Source organism: Corapipo altera, unplaced genomic scaffold (assembly GCF_003945725.1).
Source record: "Corapipo altera isolate COAL_440 unplaced genomic scaffold, ASM394572v1 178, whole genome shotgun sequence".
In the NCBI taxonomy this organism is placed as follows: Eukaryota; Metazoa; Chordata; class Aves; order Passeriformes; family Pipridae; genus Corapipo; species Corapipo altera.
The window spans coordinates 1,506,957-1,527,091 of record NW_020884983.1 but is presented as its reverse complement, the minus strand read 5'-3'; the positions used below and the strand labels follow the sequence as shown (position 1 = coordinate 1,527,091).

Sequence of the window (20,135 nt, the reverse complement as noted above, 5' to 3'; positions counted from 1 at the left end):
ACACAGCTTGTAGGAGCTGTTTGCAGCCTGATCCACTTTGTTCATGCCCATTCCTAGCAGAAGTAACTGCAGTCTGATGGGGACACTTTAGCACCTGTTATGTCACTTTCGGGTTGGACTTGGAGCCCCTTCCTCCTGCAAGGATGCTCTGGGGACTGTGACATCACTAGGGGATTGAGATTTCAGCAAGAAGCAAGTTGTGGTTTCTATATAAGATGACCCTGCAATCCAGCATTGGAGCAAATAATTTTCATTATGAACTACTCAGGAACTACATGATCTGGTATGCACTGATCTTTTGATTGACACATTGAATACGTTGATTATATGAACACTCTGAACACATATAAACACTCTGAATACACTGAACACATTTCACAAAATCATTTAGCCTTAAATCTGCAGAAAGGTTTCAGAAGCAGAGCAGAGGATGAAGTTATCCAAGCAGTATATCACAGAAATTTATCTCTGACTGGTCTCCTCTTTTATTTGATCCTGCAATCCTTCCACTAAATCCTGCAGAGATCCAATAATTTCTCCCTCTGCCTGTTTGGTGGCATACCTCTCCTTTTGGGCAACTGTTAAAGCTGCTCCAAAAATTGCACATAAATCTGCTTTACCTTTTTCCTTTCGTACCTTTTGTTCACTTAACATCACATTTATCCATTTAACCACAGCCTCAGGTCTATACCAATTTCCATCAGCCCGTTACATGCCTGGGGAAGTCAGACAGGCATTATGTTCTCTCAATTTTTACAAAATCAGGGAGCAGTCAAGCACTGACCTTTCCCAGACAGTCTTGGCTTGCAGCTGCTCGGATCCCTCCTGGCTTTTAACAACCAGTGGATCACTTCCCAGTCCTCCCTGCCCAGAATTCATAGGTAGAGTGATGGAATCCTGCATGCACCCCTTCAACCACGGCATCCTGCCCATGGTGCCAAAAATGTGATGTTCCACCTGTAGCAGGATGCTCTACCTGGAATGGGATAAAACAACTTGAACAACGGCCTCAGTGGTGAATGGAGAAGAAGGACTCACGCTGCTCTTGCTGTTGAGTAATGCAGAAACCAATTGGATTCATCAATCCCAAAGTTAAACATCCTGAGACTGAGATGAAGATGAAGATGGTAAAGTACTCAATAAAGGAACAAGCAAGTGATACTACTAAAAAATTATCTAAGCCTGCTGAGCTGACACAGCTGGTCTGGAGACATCTGACTAACAGTCCATCATTTTATGCTGTAAAAGCCCAGTCCCACTTCTTAATGGCAGGGTCTTCTAACACAGCCCTTCTTGGAGAGTGTGTGGAGATTCCTCCCTTGAGTGGAGACACCCCTCAAGGTCACTCCTTGAGGCTGAGTAGAAGAGATTTGCCCAAGGTCATTGTTATGGTAATATCAGTCTTTACTTAATAATTTACTAGCTTTTACCAGCCTTAATGTAACTGCTTTGGTATAATTGCTTCAATAGTGCTCCCTAGTGTACTATGTCATACTAGTAGTTATAGCTTCTGTACTGCATAGTAAATAGTTCTGATTAAGATCCTTTTGTTTAATTTTTATCATGATAAATCATTTCTATTTATGTAAACCTATCTGGTTTACCATCCTCAATCTTGTGGGACAGAGTTGTGTAAGGGTTCAATTACACCTCTATAATCCTTTAGACCTAAACCATTGACAAAATCTGGGGCTAAGGTTGAACCCAGATGCACCTAGACTTCTCTCTGAGAAGTTTAGAAAGCAAGGGGTCCTTTCTGCACCTCATAACTCAATGGGAGGGTTCTCTAATAGACTTTGTCTGAAACTCCCATTCTTCCCACAAAACAACCCTTAAGGGAAAGGGAACACTCAAGATTCATAAATGCTCGTGGTCGAAAGGAACTACAAAAGTCAGAGAGTTCTCAAAAACTCACAACATTTTATTAGTTAATTACACATTTGGCATAGAAATTTGTATGTTAGTCCCTGACCTACTACACAGGCACATGGCAGTGGGTACCTTTATATAGATAAGTTTCCCTGCACTGAAAACAGGTTTCTTGCTTCCTCTGCAAATTGGTTTTCATGCACAGTCCATTCTGTCAGAGCTTCCTGGAAATGGGTCAGAGAGTTTTGGGGTCTTGAGCTGTCTTGATCACCAGCTACAGCCCATGCACAAGACATTTGTCCCCCTCTACTCTGCTCTGGTGAGAGCCCACCTGCAGTGCTGCATCCAGCTCTGGGGCCACAACACATGAAGGAGGCAAACCTGTTGGAGTCCAGAGGCCACGAAGATGCTCCAAGGGTTGGAGCACCTCTGCTCTGGAGACAGGGTGAGAGAGTTGGAGGTGTTTACCTGGAGAAGAGAAGACTCCGAGGAGAACTTAGATCCCATTCCAGTACCTAGAGTGTTTTCAAAGAGAGCTGTAGGGGGATATTAGACAAGGGCATGGAGTGATATGCCCTTGGAACAGCTTTAAACTGATAGAGGTCAGGGTTAGATCAGATATTAGAAAGGAAAAATTGACTGTGAGGGTGGTGATGCACTAGCACAGTTCGCCCAGAGAAGTTGTCTGACCCATCCCTGGAAGTGTTCAAGGACAGGTTGGACAGGGATTTGAGCAACCTGGTCTAGTGGAAGATCCCCATGGCAGGGGGCCTGAAACTAGATAGATGACCTTTAAGGTCCCTTCCAACCCAAATTATTCTGTGATCTCTGACATGTGGCAAAAGCTCCTGAGCCTTTTAAAGCCAGGATGTGAGGCTTATTCCCGGGGACATTCACTGTCAAACAGAGAAACCTGTCCCCTCCCATAGAGCTGAGTCAACGTGTCCTCCAGCTCCCCCAGCGTGAGGAGCTGGACCTGGTTCTGGTCGTTCTCGGCAATGACTGCCCAAGCCTTCCTGTGGTTGTTGTCCACCACGCAGCAGGCACTCGACCAGATGTAGCTGGGCTTATTAACCCTTCCCTTGGCAATATAGTTGTTCCCAGGCACAGCACCCACGATGACGTAGGTGGTGTCACAGCCCTGGGTGTTCCTGATCATTGTTCGCTGCTCGTAGTTGTTCCAGGCGCCGCCGTTGAGTTTCTCATCCTGTGGAACTATGTTGGTGAGGGTGAAGGTAGCCATCCTGCTGCTGTAGTTGAAGTGATGGCCATTGGGGTTCAAATGGCCCCGGTTCAAACCCGTCAGGTTCTTGTAGTCTTGGAGAATAGCCTGGCTCTCGCTGAGTTTCTCTAAGCTGACATTGTAATGATTTATGAGCGTCCACTCTTTTTCCATAGTTTTGGGATAGGTTGGGCCCATCAGCTAGGCAGGTAAAGAAGAGGAAAAGGTGTTACTACCGGGGATGGGAGTAATGGAGCAGGTTTCCCTGAATCAGAGGTCTTTAGGTGTCAAGAACACATTTTTTGTCATCCCAGTGTACGTAAATGTATAAATCCAGACAAATCCTATAGGTGCCCCTCCTGGATGAACACAAGACCTTTAAGGCAAAACATACTCAGAGTCTGACTGTTCTTCTTTTGACTTGTGACCTTTGTGATCCAGCCTGCAGCCTGTGCTGGGAGTGTAGCTGGATGCATGAGACAGTGAGCATTTTCCACTTCTAGGTTTGAAAGGTGACTTTAGTGAGACATGTTCCCTGTCACATCTTGTTCCCTCTTCACCTGTCTTCTCATCCCACATCTGCCCAAGTGTCTTCTCCCTATCCAACCTTAATCCCCTGCATCTAATCACAATGTCACCTGCCTTGATCTTTTCTGCATTTTCATAAGAGTTGTCTCAGTCTCTATGAAAGGCTTGCATGCTTTTTTAATCCAATGTGTCAGCATATAAGTGCTTTCCAAGTTTAGGGAAAACAAGGACTCACATATCCTCTTTGAAGGCTGGGTATCTTGAAGGTAGGCAGGATGGGAAGAGGATGAGCAGAAAGGCTGTGGTGCTCCTACAACTTCCAGGAGGAGAAAAGGACTCAGTCCCATCTCCTCCTCCCCTTTTCTACCCCTTACTTGGGAAGAAGTATGGCTATTTTACCAGGGCATTGGGTGAGAGGACAAGGGCAAATGGCTTCAAACTGAAAGAGGAAAGGGTTAGATTACATACTAGGATGAAATCTTTCCCTGTGAGGGTGGTGAGGCACTGGAACCTTTTGACCAGAGAAGCTGTGGCTGCCCCATCCTTGGAAGTGTTCAAGGCCAGGTTGGATGAGGCTTGGAGTGACCAGTTCTAGTGGAAGGTGGCCCTGCCCATGCAGAGAGGTTGGAATGAGATGATCTTTAAGGTCTCTTCAAACCCAAACCATTCTATAAGTCTATGATTGCACACTTTTATCTCTACTAAATGTGGAGGCTGCAGTGGTGCAATATCACATTAGTTGCTCAAGTTCCTATGAGTAACAAGTGAAAATGTTTCTTTATTTCATAACTACACCACATTTCTTTTCATCTTTAGGGAAACATATTGAGCCTTCCTCTGGAACAGGGTATATGGCTTTCTTCTGTCACTCATTTTGACCTGAAACCCGTCTGCTACTGCATCCTCAGCAATACCCTGAATTTCCTCTCTTTCTGTTCCGTAATTCCCTTGGCCTATTTTACTGAAGGTCTGAAGTCTGTCTGAAGGAGGTTTGGGAGGACTCTGTTGTTTGTGGAGGTCTGTATTTCTGATGCATTCTTCTGAACCAAGCCTGAGGTAACAGTGCTCAGGGGCAACTGGCCATGGCTGGAGATCACCCCCTTCTGACTGGACTGACACTGATGCTCCTCACTTTTCACTGCTTGAAATATCACTCAATACATTCCCCAGTGTTCACCAAACCCTCTCACCACTCAGTGCCTGTGCCAAGGCTTTTTCCCTGGACCATCTCACTCAATTCTAAGTTTCTCTTCAGTTCTCTCATGTCATTTACAAAGACTCTTTGACTCTTAACTGTGAGAAATTAAGCTCTGTCAGGGATGCAAAACAGCTCAGGGTAAAGTGGAGATCAGAATCCAGCAGGACTCTTGGTCCCTCAAATTTAGCTACTGTTGGATGCCTTTTCCCCATCGTTGGGTCTCCCACTACAGCAGGGCACAGAGAGGGTGGTTGTTTGACTTTGGAATGGAATGGAATGGAATTTGCCTTGGTGTTGCTGTCAGGTCACTGCAGAAAACCAGACACCTTTGGGATAGGACTCGTCTCATCCTCCTGCTGCTGTCTCAGACACATCAGAGAAATCATGTGGTGCAGGTGTTTGAAGTAAGATGAGATGAATCCCACCCAGTGGCTCCATTTACACGTGTGTGTATGGGGGTGGGAGGAAATAGAAGTGTTTATTTAAATACTAATGTTCATGTTTTAATGGCTGGAGGTTGCCGTGCTGTTAGAGAGGACACTCACCTGGGGCTCAACCAGCCACCCTTGAGGTCGTTTGCCAGGTCCAGGCTCGTAGATGTAAGCAGAGTACACGGGAATACGCTCCTTTCTGTCGTACAAGGTGGCAAAGAAATACTGGTTCTTGTAGCGCTGGCAGATCCAGGCTGGGTTCTCTGGCTCCAGGGCTTCATTTGGGGGAGTCTCCCGGAAGAAAAACTGAGGACATGAACTTTCAAAGGACGTCACCACCTCGCTGTGTCCCAGCCAGAGGCAGCTCGCCCAAACCTGCAGCAGCAGCAGCCACAGCATCGCGGGAGGATTTCAGGTGAAGGGCTTTGGCTCCCCTGGAAGGCAAATGCAGAGGGACACTCAGTTTGGAGAGACATGGCCTGCAGTCATTTTTGTGCTGATGGGACACAGCTGGCAGAGGAGGGGACTATGAGAGACCACGGAGGGGATGACTTCTGTCCTCTGGGATATGGAAATATCAGCAGGTCAAGAAGGGTGTGTAGGAAGATGACTGGGTGTAAAAGGATAACAGTACAGAAATTACAGGGGAAAATATGGTTGATACTCCCTGGATGGAACACAGTCAGCACACCTGGTCTCCCACACACAGCACAATCTAAGGGGACTAAACACTGGGTGGAGCAGAGCAGAGACACCATGGCCAGGCCCTGTCGAAACCCTTGCAGAGGAGGAACCTCAGTGGTACTTTCTAGCTGATAAGCTGCACAGCAGCTGAAATCCGAGGGAGATAAAGGAAGATGTCCTGATGCTGAATCAGCAACCGTGGTGCAATCACTCTCCTTGGACTTACACATGTCCCCATCCCAAGGTTATCTCTAGTACTACCCTGAGATATCCACTCCCAAGGTACAACCATTTTCCACTGAGTAATATGTATGAGTAAAATCACACAGGCTCCACCTAAACGTAAAGAAATAGTGTAAAAGTGAGTTAAAAATGGGGAGAAGTGAAGGAAGACTCCATCATAACTTCTGGGATCAGATGATGGGCTGAACCTGTCTTCTTCCCCATAGGGACACCTATTGGGTAAGGACCATACTCTGTGAGGGCTAAATGATTATCTCCAGCCAGCTTTTTTGGGAGATTAGAGCTTATTGGTATGTTGCTTTGAATTAATGTATTGCTTTGAATATAGTTTTCCCATCAGATACTATCACTGATCACCCTTGAACCTTAACCTGCCACACAGTGTTATTAATAAAAAGTGTTATCGTAGAATCATAAAATCATAGAATACCCTGAGTTGGAAGGGACCCATCAGGATCATTGAGCCTAACTCGTGGCCCTGTGCAGGACACCCCAACAATCCCATCGTGTGCCTGAGAGTATTGTCGAAGCACTTGAGCTCTGTCAGGCTTGGTGCTGTGACCACTACCCTGGGGAGCCTGGTCAGTGCCCAACCACCCTCTGGATGAAAAACCTTTTTCTAATACCTCACCTAGACCTCCCCTGACTCAGCTCCATGCCATTCTTGCTTTCTTCTGCTCTGAGGGTCTTCCCACAACAGAGACCTGCAGCTGGGCATGGATTCTGCTCAGCCACCTGCAATTAGTTCATGGGGCATTTGTCAGGGAAATAACAGCAATGCTGCACTTCCTACAAGTCTCTGCCCCCATCCAGGTTCACATAGATATGCAGCTCTTCCATTCAGGTGCTATACTGAACTCAGGATTGTCCTGGCTCTCAGCTAACAATGGGATATTGAGCTACATATGCCCTTGTTCTCACCCAAGACATCTGGTCCTTTATCTCCCTACGAGCCCTGGATCAGGAACGTGATGACCAAGGAGCTGGTCAGAAAAAGAGAACAGAAATCACAAGCAGTGGCTTTTTACAGTGCTCTGCAGAGCAGGACCATCTCTGCCCCTAATCAAGAGAGAAGTTCCTGAAAAGTCCTGTTGCGACACCCCCTCCACTATCTTAAAATATATCTAACTTAATATCAGATAGATAGAAACCAACTTACTGTGGGAAAGAGCAGCTCAGGACTCTGCTCACAGCCCCAGAGTGATAGAAGGCTGAAATGTCTCTGTTGCAGTCTGAGACTGGCTGTTTATATACGATCCCCCTGGAAGGAAGGTTGTGAGATTTCCCACACAGGGTTTAGAGTAAATTTGTCCAGGAGTGCAACCAGCACCTGTGTTTGTCCAGAGGTCTTTTGCAAGGTCATGGGTGGAATTTTGGTACTCCATAAGCTCAGAACCACATCTCACCCCTCCTGATTCTTAGTCAACATTATGGTGTGAATTTTCCAGGTGACTTGGCTTGAATTTCTCTCCCAAATCCATCCTTCTGTCCTTGCCCTCCTTAATACAAAAAGTTAAAGAGCTGCACAATTCAGTGCATGCATAACCTCTCATTTCTCCTTGGAAGGCAGATGTTGGAGCTCAGCAACTCCAGCCTATGCTTTATCTGATCTCTTTATTCCAAAGCCAAGGAAATACTTGAAATATTGGAGTCAATGTGGAGAAAGGAGCAAGAGCTTACCTTGAAGCAGAGTCTCAGAACAGGCAGCTGAGCCGCTCCTTGCCTCTTCTCCCTGGAGAAACAGTTGGCTGATCCCTCAGGAGTCCCACTGCAATATATGCCCGGTTGTAAATCTGCCCCTTTTCATAAACAGGGAATTCCACAGAAAAGAGAAGTTTCCTGTTGTTGCTCAGGGGAGATTTGTTCATGCCTGCCCAGAAATGGGGAGACAGTTGCTATTCGCAAGTTCCTCAGGATATTTCCCAGCTTGACTGACTTGCAGCATCACGTGTCAGGAGCAGTTAACTGGGTCTGGTGACATCCCTGTCCATTTCCTCATTCCCCACGGGCTGCAGCTGCTGCTGCAGCAGAACCTACATGTGTCTCTGTACCCAGCAGAACATCTCTGGTGGCATTAGACTGACCAGCCTGCCTCTGAGTACACTCAGATGTTCACAGTCTGCTGTGTTACAGCCTCTCAGAATATAATTAGTATTGTCAGGTTATGTATTTTTCCTTGCCTAATTGCAAATGTTTTGTAATAATACTTAGTCATACTGCCAGCCTAAGGCTGGGAATGCTCTGGGACACCTTAGAGCCCCTTCCACTACCTGCAAGTGCTACAAGAGAGCTGGAGAGGAACTTTTGATGTGAGCTTGGAGTGACAGGGTAAGGGAGAACTCCTTTAAACTGACAGATGACAGGTTTAGATCAGATATTACTATTAGATTTTAGTCTAGAGAAGAGGAGGCTTGGGGGGACTTCATTGCACTTTACAGCTGCCTGAAAGGAGCTTGTAGTGAGGTTAGGGCTGGTTGCCCAGAGAGGTCGTGGCTGCCTCATTCCTGGAAGTGTTCAAGGCCAGGTTGGATGGGACTTTGAGCAACCTGGTCTAGAGGATGCCCGTGGCAGGGGCGTTGTAACTCAATGATCTTTAAAGTCCATTTGAAACCAAACCATTCTGTGATTCTCTGATTCTATGACATTTGGCAAAACTCCCTGAGCCTTTTATACCCAGGATGTGAGGCTTATTCACAGGGACAGATGCTGTGGAACAGAGACACTTGTCCCCTCCCACAGAGCTGGCACAGAGCTTTCAGCTGGCCCATCTTGAGTTCCAGGACCTGGCTCTTGTCACTCTCGGCAATGACCACCCAAGGTTCCATGTCCTTGGGATTCTTATCAAGGCAGGCACTCGACCAGGTGTAGCTGGGTTTATTAACTCTGCCTTGGCAATATTCCCAGGCATATTCCTTGGTAATGTTTCCAGGCACAGCACCAACGATGATGTAGGTGGTGGTACAGCCCTGGGTCTTCCTGATCATCATTTGCTGCTGTAATTTTTCCAGACACTGCTGTTAGGTTTCTCATCCTGTGGCACTATGTTTGTGAGGGTGAAGGTAGCTATCCTGCTGTTGTACTCAAGGTGATGGCCATTGGAGTTCAAATGGCCCCAGCTCAAATCCATCAGGCTGTCTTGGAGGACAGCCTGGCTCTCGATGAGTTTCTCTAAGCTGACATTGTGAACATGTAAAAGGGTCGACCCCTTTCCCACAGTTTTGGGATAATTTGAACCCATCAGCTTGACAGGTAAAGAAGAGTAAAAAGTGTTAGTATTGGGGATGGGACTGATGGAGAAGGTTTCCCTGGAGCAGAAGTCTCTGAGTGTCAAGCACACTATTTTTTGTAGTATCAGTGTATGTAAATGAATGAATTTGAGAGAAATTGCCCCTCCTGGATAAAGGAGAGCTTTTTAAAAAAGGAAGTTCAGAATCCTGCTGTTCTCATTTTGACTTGTCACCTTTGTGATCCAGCCTGCAGCCTGTGGTGGAGTTATGGGTGGATGCATGAGACAAGGAGCATTGTCCACTCCTAGGTTTGAAAGGTGATTTTGGTGAGACCTTTCCCCTGCCGCATCTGGTTCTCTTTCCTACTGTCTTCTCCATGCCCAACATCTGCCCAGTGCTCTCCCCAGATCCTCCCACCCCCATTCTCTGATTCCACTTGTGGCTGCTACAGGTGTGCCACACTCCTGAAACACCAGTGTTTGCCTTCTCTAACCCCATACACAGGGAGATGTTTTGTGGTGATGGTGTTTGAAATTACATGAGATGAATCCCATCCAGTGGGTCCTTTTTCATGTCCATGTAGGACTGGTGGGAGGAAATAGAAGTGTTTAGTTAAATGCTGCAATTCATGTTTTAATGACTGGAGGGTGACATGCTGTTAGAGAGGACACTCACCTGGGGCTCAACCCACCATGTTTGAGGTCTCTTGCCAATTCCAGGCTGGTAGATGTAAGCAGAGTACACGGGAATACGCCTGTTTATGTCATACAGCGTGGCATAGGAATACCTGTTGTTGTAGCTCTGGCATATCCAGGCTGGGTTCTCTGGCTCCAGGGCTTCATTTGGGGAGTATTGACACAGAAAAACTAAGGACATGAAATTTCAAAGGACGTCACCACCTCACTGTGCCCCAGCCAGAGGCAGCTCGCCCAGACCTGCAGCAGCAGCAGCCACAGCATCGTGGTAGGATTTCAGGTGAAGGGCTCTTGCTCCCCTGGAAGGCAAATGCAGAGGGACACTGAACTTGGACAGAGCGGGTCATTACCTGCAGTCATTTTTGTGCTGGTGGGATACAGCTGGTAGAGGAGGGGAATGTTTCCACTGCTCATTCATTCACAACTAAATTGGACTAATTTTCCTGCACTTCCAGAAGTCCAGGAATACTGTAACATGTTGGTTGTTATAACCAGAAATAAGCAGAAGCCATGGACTTGTCCTCATACCCCTAGGATCGACAAGCTCGTGGTGTTCCATTTCACTACTTTTTTATAAAATTTATACTCCAGCATAACTGGTACTGCTCTACCTTTCATGTCAGCGTGGGCGGTGCCCACATGTTGTCCAGACCTGTGCACTTCCCACATGGAAAAGGGCTGTGAGTGATGTTGAAGGAGCTCTGTTGCTCATTGATCCAGCTGCCATGGGGTCTGTTTTGTAAGACAAACCTCCATTTCTTCAACCTCTAGAAAATCCTATTGGATCCTCCAGTCTTCTCCCAGTTAAGAGCTCAGAGGTTCCTAGATAAAGTGCTTCTGGTAAGCTTTCTGTGTCATGTTTGAAAAGAAGCAGGACTTGCAGTACTTTCCTAGAGAAATTGTTCCAAAGTCCAGATCTGGCTTCTCCCCGAGGATGTTCTGCTGATTTCCACCTCAGTTTTCTTTCTATGAGATGCTACAGGTAGCAGTCCAACCTCGTGTTCAAAGCAGGGCAAGCTGGGAGGTAGCTGAGCAACTGCAGGGAAATGGAAAAAACTCTTATGACTGCAGTACTGGAAAAAGGGGATTTTGAACCAGAGGAGGAGAGTGGTGTTTCCACTTTAATGCTTGGCACTCAGTGCTCTGCTCTAGTTGACAAGGTGATCAATCACAGGTCGGACTCAATGATCATGGTGGTCTTTGCCAACCTAATTATTCTGTGATTCTACTGAAAAAATGAGGGACCACCAAAGTCTTATCCTGAGTCTTCAGTCCCCATGGAAAAACAAAGTGAATAGCCAAAGAGATGCTAAGGAGATTGAGCACTGCAGGTCTTCAGGACAGAGGAAATCACAGCAGCAGAAGGCAAATGGGCATAAGAAAACAAAATCTAGGAAAGAGAAATGTTGCTTGGACATGTAGATCAAGGAGATATATGCTGTTGCAGACTGCTGTCTTTCAAGGGCAGCAAAGATCCCATGGCCACAGCAGGATCTGCAGGTGTCTGGATACTGGACATTCCACCCTCATTGATCTGTGCACCACCTGTGGTTTTTGGGAGGTACTCTGCTGATGTGAGCAAGGACGGAGACAGAGACACCTCAAGGCCAGCACACTTCGCAACAACCAGGATGCTGAGACATGCATGTCTCACCTTCCTGCTGTGCCGAGTATGTTCATGGAATCTTTATAGGCAGAATCACAGAGTGGTTTGTGTTGGAAGGGATCTTGAGGATCATCTCGTTCCAACCCTCTGCCATGAGCAAGGACACCTTCCACTAGATCAAATTGCTCAAAGTGCCACTGAACCTGGCCTTGAACACTTCCAGGGATGGGGTAGCCACATTTCACCTTTGCCAAGTGTTCGAATGACTGTGAGCCTCAAGTGATGGTTAAAAATCTGACCCAGACCACACTAAAGATTTGAGGTTCCCAGAAGAGGCAACAGCTGCTTCTTCTGTCCCTCCCCTGTGTCCCAGAAGCGATTCTAAAGCATCTCTGCTGTGCAGCTCACCTTTAAGGAACATGGCCCATCTCTCATGTGAACGACACAACTCTTGTCCAGGGACATGTAAGAGGTACCACTTTTATGGGGAAAAATGTGAGAAAAGGTAAGGATATAAGAGATTGACTGACTGTGCTATCAAATCCCCCCAGGGACACTGGATGTACATTGTCCATTCTAAACTATTTCCTTGAGCCATTCTACGCAACATTCCAAATGCTGGTTTATGGCAGTCCTTGAATTTTGGAGATAAACGTGTTCAATCCATTAATTCCTCACAAGGATTGAGAAGTTTTTTTTAATATTGTCCATTTCAGCTGAAAAAGTTGGCATGGGAATTGGTTATATCACCTCCACCAGACCGAGTGCCACATTCCCAGTGCATGCAGAGCAGGTAACACTTTAGGTGACAGAGGGGTCTCCTCCTTGTCACCAATGAAACATCATCCTGCTACAAACACTCGCCAGTTGAGAGCTGCCAGGTTCCCTGTGGTTTGTATCACTCTTTCAGTTCCTTTCAGCTTTGGAGACCAAAAATTTTCACTTTCTGATTCTCATGTGGCAATACAGAGTCTTCTGGGGAGGATTAGATAGTAACCAAAACCCCTTGTCACAAACACAGCCCAGTACTTCTGTGAGTTGGGTGTTGATGGGTGAAGAGATGGCAGCAAGGAAAAAACAGGATGTTAGCCTGGGAGCATGGGTAAAATGTGGATGACAAAAGCAGTGATGCAGAAGGGCAAAAGGAGCACTGTGTATGTACCTGTGACACATGAAAACCCTAGAATAATCTTATAGAAAAATGTTACAAAGGAAGAAATAATAAGAGATTCGCAAAATATTTGTTTATGGGATTCATTCATCCTAACTCGGGCATTTAAAAACGAGATTTCCAAACCTGCCCTTTATAGTCAATGGAGAGAAAAAGGTGACTCCAGAGACAAGTTCGTGTATTAAGACAGTCAAAGCTGATAGCTTGGTTACAGATGTCTGACTTTTAGACACTTAAAAGCCTTGTGCAAAAAATCCACCTCCTCTCCTGCTGATTCTGTTTTTGGGATATATCTAGGAAAGCATTGCAGGCCAAGCCACACCATGACTGGGGTCATGTCTCCTGGTTTCAGAGCAGCTCCTTCCCACATATCCAGGAATAAGCTCAGTTCGTTGTGGTATGGAAATCAGATCCCTGCAAGCTTGGAGCACATCCCATTCCCCTCTCCTCCGGGCTCTGCTCAACTTTACAGGCAGCAGGTCACTCATCTGTGTCAAGGGGAAAACTTTACCTGGAGAAAAGCAGCAGTAGCACCAAGATGATGCACTGCTCCGGTCGACTGCTGGTCTTGTTGGCAGCAAGGGAATTCAAAGGCTAGCAGGTTTGACTGCATGTGTCTCACACCCTGCAGTTGTTCCCCAGGTAAAGCGGAAGGCCCAAGATATTGAAACAACTCTGCAGCCTGGATTTGCGAAATTTCCTTTTCTTTCCACCATGCAGTGAGAACAGCACACTTCTTTCCATAAGATGCTCTATCATAAGATACAGCAACACTCAAAACTGCACTTTGATTTCTTTAACATGTTGATCTCTACAGAAACTAATCCATGCTGTGGTTTCATACACATATATTTTTTAAGAGGATTAAATACCTTTACTTATTAATAAACCTATTTATTAATCACCCTTTGATTTATCTTCCTGAAAGACATTTGTATGTTAGGGTCAGGATTTCACCACATATCTAGACTTCAAAATCATGTTGAGATTTTCCTGGTTTGAAGCTGCTCTGAGATGTGGTACCAATGTGGTCTGAGGCAGGGAGCACATACCTTCAGATAACAGGGATTCAGGCTTGTTGAGTCTGGCAAAAGGGAGGCTGAAAGGCAGCCTGAAAGCTGCCTACAGCTACTGAAAAGGGCAAAGACAACATAGTCAACCTCTTCGTGGTAGAGCCAGGCACTATAACAAAGGGCAGTAGCCACAGACTGTGGCTTGGAAGGTGCAGGTTGCATAGTAGGATAAAAATGCCTCTAGGCAGGTAGTACAGCACTACCACTGGTTGTTGGGAAATGACAAATGATGTATTGCAGAGGTGACTCAAGGCTTAGCTGGATGCAAACACAGCTAAACCAGTCTACAGCTGACAATGCTTCTCCTTCAATCAGGAAGTCGAATTAAAGTCCTCCAGCTGATGTTACCAACCAGCATTTCTGTGATCCCATTTTCTCCATCCCCTGCCCTGAACTCAGTGCCTGAAAAACTATAACACCACAGTAAATGACCAAACCCTCTGGTCCCGAGACTTCTACATTTAAGTCTTTCTACATCCCAAAGCCACAAAAAACACACCACATACCTCAGAGAGGCAAGAAGAGGACACACTTCTAGAAACCAGGTTCAGACTCCTCTGGGGAAAAGACACCAGGTAGATGAGGCCCCATCAGCTCGTCTCTCTCTGCAAGGAGAGAATGATCATGTCCAGCAGTCTCTGCACCAGCCTGATTCCCCTGCAAGCCACACAAAGCCACCCCACTGGGAGAACCACACTTCAACCACTCCGGAGCACAGAGCTGGCCCTCTGCAATAAATACAGGCTTGGCTACTGCACATTAGTTATGCTGAGGGTAATTAGCAGTTACGTCAACATGATTTCCAGTTTGACTGCTGGCTGACTCCATATGGGAATGAGGTCGTTGGTTGCAAGCGGAAATATGTCAGACCAGAGTCCAGAGGAGGAGTCTCTTTGCTCATGAGGAAGAGCAGCCCTTGTGATCAGGGGCTGTGCCTTGGGTCAGCTGTCTGCCATGGGCAACACTGATCTACCCTTCACCTCTGAATGTGTCAACTCTACTCATTCAGTGCTCGCTGCCTTCAACCAGGAGAGAGGTGACAATGCTGCATGGTAGGAAGTGGCAGATCCTGCTGAAACACAGACATCACCTTCTGTTAAGAGACTCAAACTGTGATTTAAGAGAAACCCTCATAGATGCTGAAGCTGCCAGGAGAGCCCTTATTCCTGGTAACTGTAATCTTAGAATCATGGAATATCCTGAGCTGGAAGGAACCCATCAGGACCATCACAGTCCAACTCCTGACCCTGCTCAGGACACCACAACAATCCCACCATGTGCCGGAGAGTGTTGTCCAAATGCTTCTTGAACTCAGACAGGTTTGGTGTTGTGACCACTTCCCTGGGGAGCCTGTTCCAGTGCTTAACCATCATCTGGGTGAAGAACCTTTTCCTAATATCCAACCTAAACTTCCCAGTTTTAGGCCATTCCCTCGGGTCCTGTCACTGACAAAAGAGATCAGTTCCTGCCCCTTCTCTGCCCCTCATGAGGAAGCTGCAGACCACAATGAGTCTCCCTTCAATCTCCTCTTCCCCAGCCTAAACAAGCCAACTGACTTCATCCCCTCCTCATACAGCTTCCCTTCAAGGCCCTTCACTGTCTTTGTAACTATGTGTTTTATCATTTTGTGTTTTTAGAACTTTCTCACCACTCCTAAAAAATCCAGACTTCTGAGTAAAGAGATCCTCTGAGTAAGCAGATCTTCAATTCTTAAGTCTTGTGCAATACTCACTCTCCTTGTTTCCTGAACATACTTGTGATAAAACCTTTTGGGACAGTGATAAAACCCTTTGCATTTTGAGTGCCCAAGACATGGTAATGTTTTCCAAGTGCATTTCAAGGACTTATATGTTAAAGACTGTGGCTAAATCTAAACTCAACAAAACCTGCTCTAAATCAACAAAACCTGCTACTTAAAATTCATATCTGGAATAAAGCTGAGCACCAGTGGAATAGACAGATGACTCCCAGACACTGAGGCCCACTGCTGCATCATGATGTGTGGGTGAAGAAAGCAGCCAGGACTCAAAACCTGGTCTGATTAGGAACATGCCCTAATTAAACTGCATGCACAAGAAACTGGCTCTTGGAGACAGACTAACACAGACAAACAGTTGTAGGAAGTCCCTCCTACCTCCCCCCATTGAAAGGACTTGAAGTCCCAGCAGCTCTGGTTTTGGCTAAGCAGGATTTGCCCTGTTAAGAGTTGGTTCTCAGCACTCCCTGTGAAGCCAAGACAAGAGGAATACACACATCCAGGGCACAGCTGCCACCAGGCAGATGAAGGCAATTACACTACAAAAGTGCTCATTTCTCTCTGATGACCATAAGGATTCCCAGAGGGACAAGCTCTGCTTGACACCTCTCAGATTACACGAGGTGAGTCCCACTCTGTGTTGACATCCCTACACCCAAGATGTCTGTATTCCATTACTTAGACAAAGCATACCATCAAAATACAAAAGTCATCCTTTGCCAATTCCCTTCCTTATGGGCAGGCCTCTGATGCAAACAGCCTCTCCCTATTCATTGTCATGAGCTTGACCTGCCAATCCAGCAGGAATTTCAGGGGAATTTCCTCACCTGCTGCAGTCACAGCACCTTCCCTGTGTGGGAGGATATTTTCCTGAGAGAGCAACAGATACATAATCAATGTAGCAAGAATAGAAGGGAAGGATGCAGTTCATGCAATTCTGTCTTAATGATCTCACATCCAGGTGTTTGACGTGGTTGGAGAAGACAATAGGCGGTGAGGACCAGAGATTATTTCTCCTATTGCTTGGCAGGGTTGGCTGGGGTTAGAGCTGTGCTCCAAGTGTTACTCAATCCCCAAATAGCTGCTGGCACCAAAGATCACCTGGCATGAAGATGAGCTCTTGCTAAACTAGCCATGGGCTAGATGCAAATTCTGGTTCCTGAGTAGTGCAGTCAAAAGCTCTTTGTGCAGGTGACTCGCTCTGAGTCAGACCTCCTGATAGACCAAGGGCCAGCACATGGATGCAATTGAACAAGTCAAAAGTCAGCTTATGCGTCCTCTGGGCTGACTCTTCTCCTTGGGATGCAACCTTCCCGTGCAACACTCCCCTTTCATCCCAAAGAGATGACCTCAGAGGGCTGAGGACAACCCAGGAGGACCAGTGGTGCTTCCTTTGAGGCTTGGTTTTCTGCTGGAGATGCCATTTCATGGAACACTGCCATTGCCAACAGGATGTGTGAGAAAACCTGAGTCTTGATGCTACGGATGCAGAATTTGATGCAGAAAACAATTTTCTTGTAAAAATGTACCTCTGTCCATAAGAAGCAAATGGGAAAATTTGAAATGGGTATTTCCAACAGTATGTCAACAGTGAGTCATCAGCTGTGGTAAGCTAAACTCAGCATTTCCTTTGTTTTGTGGGTTTCTGTACTGATGTGGTTTTGAAAGTGTTGTATATAGGCAGCATCTGACTTTCCAAGTAGAAGAGAGGGGAATGGGAACAAAAAGGGTAGAGGGGTTGGCAAGTGTAACTTGAGTAGGGTGAGAAAATCAGCCATAACAGTGGGCACATTCTTCAGTGATGAACCAAGATTTTCCACAAAAAAAATCAGACAGGAACCCATCAGAGAAATGCAGAAATCTTTGAGGGGCCAGCTCAGACCTCACCCCAGCTGGGTGGAGGCACTGATTGCAGAGACATGGACTTGATCAAACTGTCCAGTGTGAACAATAGGAGACACCATAAAGCTCGAGATGGAGTCAATATTGAGCATTCTGATCTTGTGTTGATGCTAGATCTGCTGCAAGGAAAAGTTTGGGCTCTTCAGAGCTCCCTTCCAGCCTCAGTCTTTCCATGATGATTTTTTGGGTTTGCCTGCTTTCACCTGTGTAACTTCACGGGGAGTCAAACCTGTGTCTCTCATGCTCAGTGTGTGGGTGTCAACCCCACAGGACCAGTGACCTGGAAATGTGCCACCTACTCTTGTATCAGCAAAAACTAAAAGTCTCTGTGAAGGGTTGAATGCACAAGTCTGATGAGGAGCAGCTGAGGGAGCTGGAGGTGTTTAGCCTGGAGAAAACGAGGCTCAGGGGAGACCTCCAAAATACAGGTCAATACGGGCAAGGCTGAAGCAACCAGAAGGTCGAAAACACCAGGTTTAGCACTTGATTTCTATGTCCTGCTTCTCATTTTTCAGTCAACCGCAGACCAAAATCACAGAAATCAGCACAAAATGCATTGGTTGATACTTTTCCGTTTTTTGGGGTTTTTTTGGTGGTTACAACAGTTTCTTTTAAATGCAGAGCTGTTATCATCATCCCCAGGGGGGTATCCTGGAGGCTGTACTACAGGAAACACTATGCTGAGAACGTGACCCTTTCTTTGTACACCACTCTCACACTTGCTCCTGGATATTATAATCACAGAATCACAGAGGGGTTTGGGTTGGAAGGGACATTAAAGCTCATCTCCTTCCAACCCCCTGCCATCAGCAGGGACACCTTCCACTAGACCAGGTGGCTCCAAGCCCTGTCTATCCTGGCCTTGAACACTTCCAGGGATGGGGCAGCCCCAGCTCTGAGCAACCAGGGCACACCTGGGCCTCGCCCCCTCCACAGGTCAGAATTTCTTGCAATATCCCATCTAATCCTACCTTCTGTCCAGGGGAAGCCATTCATCCTTGTCCTGTCCTTCCAGGACCTTATCCAAAGTCCCTCTCCAGCTCTTTTCAAGCCCCACTAGGCACTAGAACAGGCTTTAAGGTCTCCCTGGAGCCTTCTCTTCTCCATGCTGAACACCCCCAGCTCTCCCAGCCTGGCTCCATGGCAGAGGTGCTCCAGCCCTCCATCCATTCCTCACGGATGCGTTATTTGGAAGGCACATTGGGGTTAGTGATACAAACTTGCCACTAAAATCCATGCAATTATTTAATATCAACCTCATTCTCCTGCAGGATTAAAACAGGGAACACCCCTCTTTATTTTAACTGCTCAGTCAGATTATTCCATTACAGAACTCCTCTATCCTAAAGATCACAGGTGCCCTCCAGCTATTTGGGCATTATTTCTCAGTGCTTAAAGCATAACGTCTTCTGCTCATCTGAGATTCTTTCTCTGTGTGTCATACTACGTATTGAACCTTCATTTTTACTCTTGGAAATCACTCAAGCATTCAGAAAACAGAGGGACAGATTTAGAGATATTATTTACTCTCAAACTACTGCTTTGTGCTCCAAATTATTTTCATTTAGCATCCATTCAGGTAGCTCATCCAGGTAGAATTTAGAAGGCTGCATGTCATTTATTCTCAGTCATTGAAACAAATTGACCTGCAGAAACAACCTGTTCCTGAAGATAAATAAATAATGTTTACTAATGGCAGGTGAAACCCCATAGTTTTATTGATTTCTCTGCCATCCACGGAAATTTGTAGAAGACAAATTTTAGTCTGTTACAAACATCGCAATTAATATTTTTCCATTTCAATATTGCAATTGCTTGCAATAAGGTTAGATAACTTTGTCAAAAAGATGGAAGAAAAAATAATGAGCCAGTATGGAGAATTTCTTTGTCTACCTTCTTCCTGGTGGTGTTCAAAGGCAAAACACACAAGGCATTAAAAGCTGGACTTTTTGTTTCCTGACTTTGTCTGAACAAACCCCATCGTGAAAGTCCCGTCTTCCCATCCCAAAAGCCATCGGGCTCTCAGCAACCTACATCAGCAACGAGGAAATCAGGTTTTATTTCCAAAAAGAACCCCAACTACTGTTAGTGTGCGTCTCACTCCATCCTATCCACAGCACTGCGAAGACATCACCCGTGGAAGGAAAACAGCCTGCCTGTCGCACAGTACTTTGCACGGCACCGAGGTGTCTGGCTGGGGAAGGGGCTTTCCCTGGACCAAGGGTATTTTTGGGGCCTTTTTTTTTTTTTTTTTTTCCCAAGGAGAAGCAAAGCTGTGTCAACAACCCCGACACAGGAAGGGGGTTGTGCTCAGCCTGTGCTCGACCGTGCTCAGCAGTCGCGCGTAGGAAGTGCTGCGACACTTCCACGTCCGCAGCAGCTGCTGAGGCCGCAGCTCCTCGGTTTCGGATGGGGACTGACTCAAGCCCAGCGAGGTAGCTGTCTGGGATCCTCGCCTTGGAGTCTTTGACCCAGGCCACTCCTGTCAGCAAGAGCTGAATTGCAACCAGGTTTCGCCTGCAAAGCAGGA

General features: G+C 46.4%; 1 protein-coding gene and 1 pseudogene across 3 annotated transcripts; both read right to left on the bottom strand.

Moving 5' to 3' along the window:
* Positions 1-1,790: 1,790 nt before the first annotated feature.
* Positions 1,791-8,115, bottom strand: LOC113958005 (endonuclease domain-containing 1 protein-like). Of its 3 annotated transcripts, XM_027665972.1 has the most exons (4): positions 7,856-8,115; positions 7,335-7,436; positions 5,363-5,682; positions 1,791-3,292 (listed from the first exon to the last, which is right to left on the bottom strand). In XM_027665972.1, exons 3-4 carry the CDS (start codon positions 5,645-5,647, stop codon positions 2,747-2,749), a joined length of 831 nt encoding a protein of 276 aa, XP_027521773.1. In that variant the 5' UTR covers positions 5,648-5,682; positions 7,335-7,436; positions 7,856-8,115; the 3' UTR covers positions 1,791-2,746. The 3 variants fall into 3 exon arrangements, with proteins under 3 accessions (XP_027521773.1, XP_027521774.1, XP_027521771.1); XM_027665973.1 differs by lacking the exon at positions 7,335-7,436 and having other exon boundaries at positions 7,899-8,115; XM_027665970.1 differs by lacking the exon at positions 7,335-7,436 and having other exon boundaries at positions 1,798-3,292.
* Positions 8,116-8,862: 747 nt separating this feature from the next.
* LOC113958006 overlaps positions 8,863-20,135 on the bottom strand; it is a 32,967-nt pseudogene continuing 21,694 nt past the window's right edge.